Source organism: Polistes fuscatus, unplaced genomic scaffold (genome assembly GCF_010416935.1).
Source record: "Polistes fuscatus isolate 324 unplaced genomic scaffold, CU_Pfus_HIC Scaffold9, whole genome shotgun sequence".
NCBI classification, from domain to species: Eukaryota; Metazoa; Arthropoda; class Insecta; order Hymenoptera; family Vespidae; genus Polistes; species Polistes fuscatus.
Genome location: NW_025113173.1, coordinates 5398813 through 5410460, shown reverse-complemented (window position 1 = coordinate 5410460; position 11648 = coordinate 5398813). Strand labels below are relative to the sequence as shown.

The 11648-nt window shown below is 30.1% G+C and overlaps 1 protein-coding gene across 1 annotated transcript in view; it reads right to left on the bottom strand.

Moving 5' to 3' along the window:
• Positions 1-2107: 2107 nt before the first annotated feature.
• The window catches only part of LOC122525737, a gene marked incomplete at its 3' end in the record, with an annotated part of 54534 nt that continues 44993 nt past the window's right edge, over positions 2108-11648 (bottom strand). The window contains 1 exon segment of the mRNA XM_043648664.1: positions 2108-2369. Coding sequence (XP_043504599.1) covers positions 2108-2369 — 262 coding nt within the window.

Genomic DNA, 11648 nt, shown 5'->3' with positions numbered 1-11648 from the left:
AAAAAAAAAAATAAAAAGGAAATAAGATAGAAAACAAAAAAGTTACGAAAAAAAGGGAATAAAAAAAAAAAAAAAAAGAAAAGGGAGAAAGGGGAAAAAGGGAAGAAGGACGGAAAAGGGTAGGGGGTATTCGAAAGGTAATAGGACCAGAGGTTATACCCGTGGCCGCTCAATTAAATCTCGTCGACGTCGCGTGCAGGAAGCGAGTTCAGCTTGTACCGGAGGCTTCCTTTTCGATTTCCAGTGGGTGGACCCTCTCGAAATTTATTAGCTCGTGCGCTCGACCGTCTAATCCTCGAATAGCCAGCCCGAGCGTGCAACTATTACCTGCACTCGTCGCGGCACTCATGTAGCCGAGATAGCCTTCTCTCTTTCTCTTTCTATCTTTCTCTCTAAATCTACCTCTACCTCTACCTCTACTTCCCTCTTTCTCTTTGCTTTCCACTCCTCTCCTCTTCCTCTTCCTCTTTTTGTTCTCTTCATCCTTATTGGACAAAGATAGAAACGGCAAAGCTACGGTAAATGTTTAATACCTGAATGAGAAAACGGTTGGTTGCATCGCACGTATATAATCTCGATTATATTCAGTTTGTAACAGAATAGTAGTAGTATTAGTAATAGTAGTAATAATAGTAGTAGTAGTCACTTCTGAATCAGGATTCCTATATATAAAAGGTCAGTTACGTCAATAATTAGCTCATTTCTATCGACACCATTGCAAAATTCATTCCCCAGTGAACCACCACACTCCCCACACCCCCCACACTTCCTCACACCCCCACCTTTTACGCTTCAACTATCATAGTTTCCTGTTTAATACTATAACGTTCGACGTTAACAAAACATTTAACCCATTTGTGCTTTAGGATATGTGTGTGTGTGTGTGTGGATTTGACAACGTGTGTGCATACGTATATATCTATTATCGGATACCCAACCTTTGATATAAATTCACGAAAATATAAATTGACGTATCGTTTTTTGTGAAAATCATACGTCAAGTACATTTTTATCGAAACGTACTTTTATTATTCCGTTAGAATTTTTCTTTATTTATTTATTTATTTATCTAATATAATAATTCCATGTGTGTTTCCATCTGTATAGAACAAAAATAAAAAAATCCTACACATATTAAAACCGGTATTGGACAATCGAAAATGTATAGCCAACGGCATGAAAAGATAATTGGTTTTGGAGACACGAGTTTAACGGCCGAACGAAATTCACCTCCTCCTCCTCCTACTCTTCCCACCCCCGCCCACCTCCCTCTCACGATATATCGAACGATTTCCTTATCAACGAGATTTATCATAATTTACGGCTCGAATGGCTACACTATATTCTTTTTTTTTTTTCCTTTTTTTTTTCTTTTTTTTCTTTGCACCCAATCGAACGATAACTTACGCTCAACGGATTAACCTTGCGATTATTTCGATTAGTATTTTTACCATCGGATATTTCTGTGGTTTTTCTAAACAGGATGGTTTTACATATGCATTTTTATATTTTTTTCTTTTTTTTTTTTTTTTATACTGTTTTACTATTTTGTTTTCCAACGAGTTCATTTGAATTTTGTATATTTTGCATCGCGGTGCCTGTGTGTGCTAGAATTTTGATTGTTATGAATACGTAATGATGAAATACTGATGTGCGTTGTATACTTGATTAGAATGGACGATCTATTAGATAAAAGTATCGAACTTTGTATATAAAAATGATATCCAATTGCATGTGGAAAAGAGTAATAACATCTTGTAAAAATGTTATTTATCTAAAATGTTATTACGTTTGTTAATTTTTAAATAAAAAAAAAGAAGCTACATGTGTTTTATACTGACAGTTTATAAATCGTTTTATTTTGAAAATAAAATAGAAACGATTAATATAATTAAACTAATTTACACTTTATAACAATTAATTAATTATTTGCGTTATATGAAAAATATTTGATTAAGCGTAATTATTATAAATTTGTAATAATAAAATGAAGAAATTAGTGCGGTAAATATTAGTTTCATCCAAAGTATTTCTTCGTTTGTTTTTATATATAATTTTATCTTTTCTTGATTAAAATAAAATAAAGAAAAATATTGAGAATATTTACCTCTTTCGGGTACGGGCTCGCTTAAACCAGCTCCCAGTTGTATCTCGTTCATGGACGAATATATTCCAGGGATTTGTGCGGTGCAACGTAGATTCAACTGGCCGTTTATATAGTGAAATGGTTGCAATAGTAGACTGAGGCCGATCCACTGTTGTTGCTGATACTGATGTTGATATTCGCTGCTCGAAACTCCGGTGCCTTCTCTGCGATGTTCTCGTTTCTGCTGTTCGGGTTCTTCCTGATTCGTCGAGGTAGCTGCCACCTGCGGGAAATCAAGATGGAAATCAAGCGTGAATTTCGTAACTCGAATATTTTCGAATGCAAACCAATGCTAAGGTAGGAGGAGAACGTCATTTCAAACTGAACGGGAGAATTGGGAGGAAGAGGAGGAGAAAAGGGGAGGAGAAAGGAGGGGGGAGAAAGAAAGAAAGAGAAGCGAACGTTTTGCGTTTGCGAATATAACCACGACGAGAGGGAACGTTTATGCGAACGTAGAAAGAAGAAGAAGAAGAAGAAGAAGTAGGCAAAAAAGGCGACGCTGAGAAGTCAAGGAAATGTAAATCTGCTTTTAACGAAATCCTTTCATCTGGAATCGACTCCCTCGTCGGCTATTCTCTCCTTACTTTCAAGCACAAAGCCAACGCCATCTTACTCCGACGAATAAGAGTCTTTCATACCAGTTTCGCTTTATATGCTAGCTACTACTACTACTACTACTATTAGTATTACCACTACTATTACTTTTATTCTGTCTCTTTCTAGACTTTAGGAATTTTCGTTTTCAAGCTTTACGGTTCTGTTCTCATCCACGTGCAATAATGTTCTCATGTTCATTACGAAATTGGACTTTACTATCGACAAAAACAATTCTTGTACGAATTGGAACGAGTTAAGTTTCTTAATGTAGATATCTTGTCTGCATTTTCTATCTTTTTTGTTGGTGTTGTTATTGAAATGATAAATAATAGTCGAGTATAGTTTTAAGCGAGTTATTTATTATAAAACGTTGAGAAAATTTTCATGTCAGTTTCGTTTTATATGCTAGCTACCATTACTACTACTATTACTACTACTACTGTAGGATTCATGAAAAAATTGGGCCGTTGGACTGACTGGACCACCGGGATTCGAACCCGGATTTTCCGCTTTCCGGGCAACTGCTCTTTAACCATTGAGCTATACAGGGCCCACCGTTCAATCTCCTAACGAACGCCTATTTAAGTTTGGCTTAGAGGTGCTCGCATCCCACACTACTACTATTAGTATTACCACTACTATTACTTTTATTCTGTCTCTAATATAATATTTATTTTTTAATATTTCTAATTTATTTAATTATTTATTAATTATATAATTATATAATAATATTTTTAAATTGTTTTAATTTGTAATATAATATAATATATTATATTACCACTACTATTACTTTTATTCTGTCTCTTTTTAGACTTTAGGAATTTTCGTTTTCAAGCTTTACGGTTCTGTTCTCATCCACGTGCAATAATCTTCTCATGTTCGTTACGAAATTGGACTATACTATCGACAAAAACAATCCTTGTACGAATTGGAACGAGTCAAGTTTCTTAATGTAGATATCTTGTCTGCATTTTCAACTTTGATTGTTTGTTGTTGTTATTGAAATGATAAATAATAGTCGAGTACATTTGTAAGCGAGTTATTTATTATAAAACGTTGAGAAAATTTCTCGAAGATAATTCATTTTACTTTTCAAACAGTTGTTCGCGTTCAACTTTTTATTCTTATTTTAGAAAATGACTATTCTACGTTGTAAAAGTTAAGAGAATGATGGATAAAACGATCCTTTCTAGTAACACAATCCAATTTCATTTCCGACAATCAAAAGAAGCCACGTTCAAGCCACGGTATAGTTTGAAATAATTTTATTTTTTTTTTCTCTATTCTGAGAAAGAGGTAGGACACGTCGTCTTTTAAGGGATGCAGTTTCTCTAACAAGAGTCTGATTTTTCGAGACAGTTTGCTTTTTCTTGCTTTACGACAAATTCATGTTACGAGCAAACCTACGATTTGTCAACTGGAATATCCGTCACTGATTCTTCATTTATTCTTTTTTTTTTAGTCTTCTTTATTAATTATTAATAATATATTTTTGTTCTTTTATATATATAATATAATATTTATTTTTTAATATTTTTAATTTATTTAATTATTTATTAATTATATAATTATATATTAATATTTAAAAATTTTTTTAATTTATAATATAATATAATATAATACTTTTATATATTATATAATATATACTTTCTACTTTCTACTTTCTATACTGTATATATACTTATATATTCTTATATGTACACTTTTATGTATATATATATATATGTTCTTTATATATACTATATATAATATAATATATATACGCTTATAAATGTTCAGAATAAAATCTAAAAAATAATGATCTTCTATTTAAACGAGCATAATTTAAATAGTTCATTAATCATTTACATTTGAATTCATCATTTACATTTAACTGCAGTACCTCATATAATATATTAACATTTTATAAAATTACTTCATCCAATCAAATCCTAAAAAAAAAAATAAAAATTATTAATGATTTTATCTAATTTTATTTATATAAGTAACTTTTTTAAAACGAACAAACAAATGTTACGTATTAAATAAATAATTTTAACATTCGATATACCGCAAGAGATAAAATGAAAAACAAAACAAAAAGATTGTTCGTCCTGGCAGGTGATTATTTCATAAAATGAACGAACGAACGAACGAAAGGAATGAGAGAAAATTCGAAAACGGAACACGCCGGGGTGCATAAAATTTAATCTCAAGAGTAAAGCGGATGAAAACGATTATACTCGTCTTGAATACAGTTTACGAGGAAAAGTGGGAAAGGGTTCACCGTGTTTCTAAGTGACGTGGCCTTTCTTCTCAAATATCCTCGGGAAAGCACCGCGGAAAATCAAGAAAATGTTTCCCTCGTGAGAGATTAGGCGAGACGACGACAACGACGACGACGACGACGACGAGAATTGAAAGAGAGAGAGAGAGAGAGAGAGAGAGAGAGAGATAGAAAGAGAGAGAGAGAGAGAAAGAAAATGGGTGTGAAACTGTTGGTGAGGTGCGAACACAAAGACGACAGGGGGATGCAGCAACAAAACGAAGACTGACTGGAGTTCAAAACTGCTAAAGTCACTCACTGACAAAAGCGAGTTCATACTAAGGACCGAGTAACGACCAATACTTTATCCCCCTTCTGGTAAGTTTAAATACAATTCGAGAAGAGAATAAGACTAAACTAGGAACGAAGATTGTATTGGGGTTGGGTATGAAAGTTACTAGCTTATTCTTAAAAGTCACTATCTTTTCTCTAGACTTTTTAAGCTAATTTCTCTTATTTTTCTTTTCTTTTCTTTTCTTCGAAAGGTAAATAAGTTGTTGGGTTCGTTAGTTTAACAATTAAAAACAAAAATAATACAATAATTTCGGAAAAGAGTATTTGATTTTTTTTTTTTTTATATAATTCGTGAGTTTTTTATTTCATTACTTTTTTTTCTTTATTATAAATGGCAATTATTATAGATTTTTTTTTTTTGATAAATAAGTTGTGTTGGGTTCGTTAGTTTAATAATTAAAAACAAAAATAATACAATAATTTTGGAAAAGAGTAATTGATTTTTTTTTTTATATAATTCATGAGTGTTATTTCATTAATTTTTTTTCTTTATTATAAATGGCAATTATTGTAGTTTTTTTTTATCAATACTTTGATTTGATATTTATTTTTGATTTTAATTAACATTTCGATCGCTATTTCGTATTTGATTATTCGCGTGTAGAAATGTTTCTGAGCAATTCTAATGAAATTATTTTTTGTTCATTTGTTTTATTAATTAAATTTTTGTGGTGACTGTATAATACAAAATAATGAATATAACTCAACAGAATTTTTATAATGTATTATTTAAAAAAAAAAACAAACATTGGATTATTTTTCAAATGAATTAAATCATTCAAACATTTCTTAAAACATCCTGAAACCTAATCAATTTCTAATCAATTTCAGAGTGTTCTCTACCAAATTGCACAATTCGAATGTAATATATATATATAAAATGCATACAAATGTAATAATAATTACATTCGTAATTAATTAAATATATTATTCACAAAAAAATGTCAATTACATTTCAAACGAAAATGAATTACTTTAATCAATCAAATCATAAATTAATAATAAATATATATCTTAAATTAATAATAAATAATATATCTTAATAAACATTCTAAACACCATTCATTCATTTTGTCATCCAGCAATAGAAAAATTATACGAAAAATATGATTACCCCTCCCTTCCCCCCTCCAGAGTGTATTTTATCGAATTGAAATGCATTCATAAATACGCTTTTAATTTTTCAAAGAGGTGTACACTTCTTTGTTAATACATTAAAACAACCGTGAACACACGTTTATGAGCTGTATAAAGCTCTCAATATTTTCCACCACACGAATGGGGGAATGTCATGGGGAGAATTAAAGAGATTTGTAATTAGAAGAGATGAAGAAAGAAAGAGAATGAGAGAGAATGAGAGAGAATGAGAGAGAAAGAGAGTAGGATAGGAAACAAAGAAGACCACTTAGGAATGCAGGAGGTCTCGAACAATGGGTTAAACGCAAACGAGCTATGCCGTCGAAGGTTAAATCCGATGTGTACCTGTTCAATTAGAGAAAACCAAGAAAACGGTTGAACCGTCGTTGGTACACGAGCTGGTTGGTGGTGGTGGTGGTGCGTGCACGGTTTCAATACGATTTCGAAGTTCGAAAAGAAGGTGCAGTTGAATTCAAGTTTAGTCACGACGGGAGGTTAGAGTGTAGAACAGATTTTTCTAAGGAAAGAGGAACTCTGTGTGAACGAACGTAGAGTTTGAGAAAAAGTATGGTTTAGTTGGTGGGGGAAAAAATAAAGTAAATTGTTGGATAGATAATAAAATAGACAGAAGATCTAGGTAGTTGATGAAATTTTGTCACAAAATGATCTAAGACGAGACTAGAAAAATGATATTGTTTGTGTTTAATGTTTTCTTTAATGTAATATATAATATTACATTAATTTTATATTATAATATATAATTAATATATTAATTATAATATAATATACATTAATTTTAAAGTAATATATAATATTAAAATAGGTATCCTTAGGAAATTTGGACGGGTTAGAAATTCTTTTTGAACGTTATTTTGATCTACACTATTATATTGATACAACTAGATCAAAATAACGTTCAAAAAGAATTTCTAACCCCGTCCAAATTTCCTAAGATACTTATTTTAATAGTTTTATTTTCTTGACAAGATAAAAAATCAATTAAATATATAATATTATTTACATATATAATAGTTGTATGTGATCGAGAGAAAAACGTAGGAAGTATTATTTTTAAATAATAATTTAGAATTTAATTATATAAAAATACAACTATTGTAGGTAATATTCAACATAAGATTGATATAATATCAAGGATTGCAATTTAAATATAATTTGGTTCTAATATTTATAGGATTAAGTTAAAATTAATACAAAATTAATATAGTTGTTATTAAAAGTTGCATTTTGAAATTTATATTAATCACACAAATTTATTTTTTTTTTGCCTTCAGCAAGTTTTAATTTAATTACAGTAAAATTATTTAGTTTGACATATTTTTTTAGGGATATCATTTATATTAATATCCAATCAAAAATATGTTAAAATAAAAATATACAAAAAAAAAAATTAAATCCAATATAAACGGTGCAACAGTCACAGTTCGTCTACAGTTGATTTAATTAACAAACGATATGCAATTTATGAGAAGAGAAGATACAATTCGTAGATGGTAAGTTTTACACCTGCGAACGGTCCATTATCAGATATGTACACCCACACATATTCTCAATGTGTTACGAAAATAGCAATGACAGCAAATTGCGTTTTAGACTGAAAGAGACTCTTATAACACGGAAGAGGGTTCCCATCCCTCTAAATCTACTGTGGCATTTCTCTCGTCATTTCTCTGTTCACTCCCTCATTCTCCCTCTCTCTCTCTCTCTCTCTTTCTTTCCCTATCAGCCATGTTGTGAATTGCACCTGAGGGCCTTGTAGTGCGAAACCCCTGCAACGTCAGTTTATTCCCAGAATTTATGTCAGAAACGACTTCTTGTGGAACGAAGATATAATCTAGATATATGGTTTATCAAAAATTAGATTTTTTTCATAAATTATTTATTTAATTCTTATGAATATTATAATATTAATTTTTCTCTTTTTGAAAAAAAAATAAAAGTATAAATTTTTAAAAAAAGTTTTCTTTTTAAACCAAAATTAATTACGTTTACGTATCATTTTTGTTTTTATTTTCGGAAAGAAAAATTAAATATAGGAAATTTCCGAGACAGATAAAAATATGACATATTTATAATAGCAATCAATATAATATTCAACTTTTTAAATATGTATAAACGTATGTAGTAGAAAAAGTGTGTACAATATTCAAATGTTTCAATTGAAAGTGACAATGATGAATCCACATTCATTTGTAGAATATGATAATCGGATTAAACTTTAAAAAAACTAACCCCCTTTCCTGTGTAGAACATCACACGAGTAACACAACGTGTATTTTTAAATTTTTATTTATGAAATATTTAGTTTGTAGACTTTCGTTCATTACTTATTTTAAAGTCGAAATTATAATCAAAGAAAGAAAGAGAAAAATTGTTCATTTATTTTCATTCGATATTCGTCAGTCACACGTTTTTATTTCCACAATTAGTTTAAACACAAAAACTATTTATTTATTATATACTCAGTGTATTTAAAAAAAAAACCGATTTTTTTATTACTTTTTTTTTTTTATAAATTAGTCGTATTATTATGCACAATTTTTCGCGATATTATTATTGACAATTTATTTATGTTAATATGATACATAAATAAATATATATATTTACATACGTGCGTACCGCAAGCGTGTAATTTTTTAATGCATCCTTGCATGTTTATACCTCATCGTAATTCTTTTCATATTTATTTATAAATATAAGATATATATATATATATATAATCTAAAAATTTTACGCAAATAAAATTTCCAATCAAATTTCATTTCTATGCAAAATTTCTACTCGGTTTTTTTCTAGATTATTATCGCGTTGTTATTAACATTTTTATATTTTCCATCGTATTATTTTTTAAGTTACGACAAAATAAATGAAAAATTAAGACGAGGAAAAAAGAGGAAATATAATAAGAAGGCCGATCCTGTTTATCACATCTACGACACGATTTTTCTTTTACTTTTTGTTTTTATCTTAAAACGAGTGACAAAATTTTATACATCGAGTATGACGTCGAGTCGTTTCGAATTATTTTTGAAAGATTTACAAGTCAATTTTTAATTTTACATTTATTTTAAAAGACAATGAACAAATAGTTTTAATCCTTAACTCAGATTTAACCTAAGCTGACAATACTTAACTTCAAATCTTATTTTCCAACGATTTTAAAAACAAATATCATTATTTTTGAGAGAGAGAAAAACATAGAAAATATTTATTAATATATTTTAAAATCTTTACAATTATATATAGGGATTTTTATATATCGGATTGGCAACTAACAATAAATAATTGCGAATTTTGTTGATAGACAAATCACATTTAATTCAGTTTATTGATAGCAAAAATCAGAAATTTGATGAACGTGGAATTATGAAACTGTGCCTGAACGATGATAAAAGGTCATTGATAAAAAAACGAACAGTAACTACACCTAATTGAATAAAATTATATCTTTCAGTGAAAATTTTGAATTTTTCTCCTTATTTAAATTATTTAAATTATTTATTTAATTTGCATTCTTATTTTATTTATTATATACTTATTTTAATTATTTATTTAATCTGCAAATACTTAGTTACCAACCGAATATATAAAACAAAAATTAAATAAGATTTTGTTGACAGGGTTTTATTCTTTGGAATCTGACATCGCTAGTTATGTTCACATACTACTGTTATTTACATCATCAGTTAAAACGTTTAAAAAGAAAATAAATATATAAAATATCTGGAATGGAAGGAAAAGTTTTAAGTTTTTCCTTCTTTCTTTTTTAATAGAATTCTTCCGAATGAAAACTAACCGTCGAATGGTTTTATTTTTTCAGAATATAAATATACGTTCGTTCGCATTTTATACGAAAGAGACATGCGAGAACCTAGCAAGGAAATAAATAGGTATATAAACCAATAAGAAAGAAAGAGATGAAAAGAGATGAAAAGAGAAGGAATGAGAAAAGGAAAAGAAAACGAGAGATGAAGTAGAGGGTAAAAATAAAAAAAAAGGAAAGACAAGAAAAGGAAAGAATTGGCGATCTTGATGCGAGTTGCATTTTCATTCTTTGTCAAAACATCTCTGACGTTTCCGCGAGATATCAACCGCGATTGTTGACATTCCATGGGAAGCACAGGATAGAATTCGAAAGGCAATCCACGATCTTTCCTTACGTTTCTATCTGGAAAATTTTCATCGGTAACCCACGGACAACAACCACCACCACCACCACCAGAAGCAGAAGTAGAAGCAGAAGCAGAAGCAGAAGCAGGAGGAACCAACCAACCAACCAACACCACGACACGACTATCACCATACCACTACTACAACTACTACAAGTATCTTCTTCTTCCGTTTGCGTAAAAGGCAAACGCAGGGGAATCCCCAATGTTCCCGAATTCCCTTCGAGGGATTCCACCGCGACTGTGAGAACGCTTGCAAATTCCGAAGCCACGATAGAAAGTGCAAGAGAAAGAGAGATAGAAATAGAGTTACCGTGTAAGAGAGAAAGAGAAAAAGAGAATATATTTCGTATTTTATATACATACATAAATATATATCTATCTGTATACATATATATATGTAGTTAAAGTTATATACTTTACCGTGTCTCTGAGAAAGAGAAAGACTGAGTAAATTAAACCCTTCTCCACTTCTGTCTATTCTCTCTCTCTCTCTCTCTCTCTCTCTCTCTCTCTCTCTCTCTCTCTCTCTCTCTCTCTCTCTCACACATACAACACACACACACACATTTTCCCTTTGCCACTTGTAGAAAATTTCTAGGAATAGGTTTACTAACGTAAGTAAGATTCTCTTTGGTTGGTGCGTTGTATACGCAACGAGAAAATAAAAGATCGTTTCTATCAAACGATCGAGATGAGAAAGATAAAGAAAAAAAATAGAAAAGGAAAGAAAGTAACTAGCTTGTAAAGAAAATACGATATTCTTTCTCTTCCTTTCTTTCTCTTTTTTTTTCTTCTCTTTTCTTTTTTACGGTTCACTATTGATGAGAGAAAGAGAGATAGAAACAAAAGAAAAAGAAAAGTAACCAGCGAAAAAATACGATTCTCCAACCCATTCCTTTTTTTTCTTTCTCCCTTTTCTATTTTTTTCTGTGTGTTTCTCATGGTTACTATGCAATGTTAAGGGTCTAAAGGAAAAGCC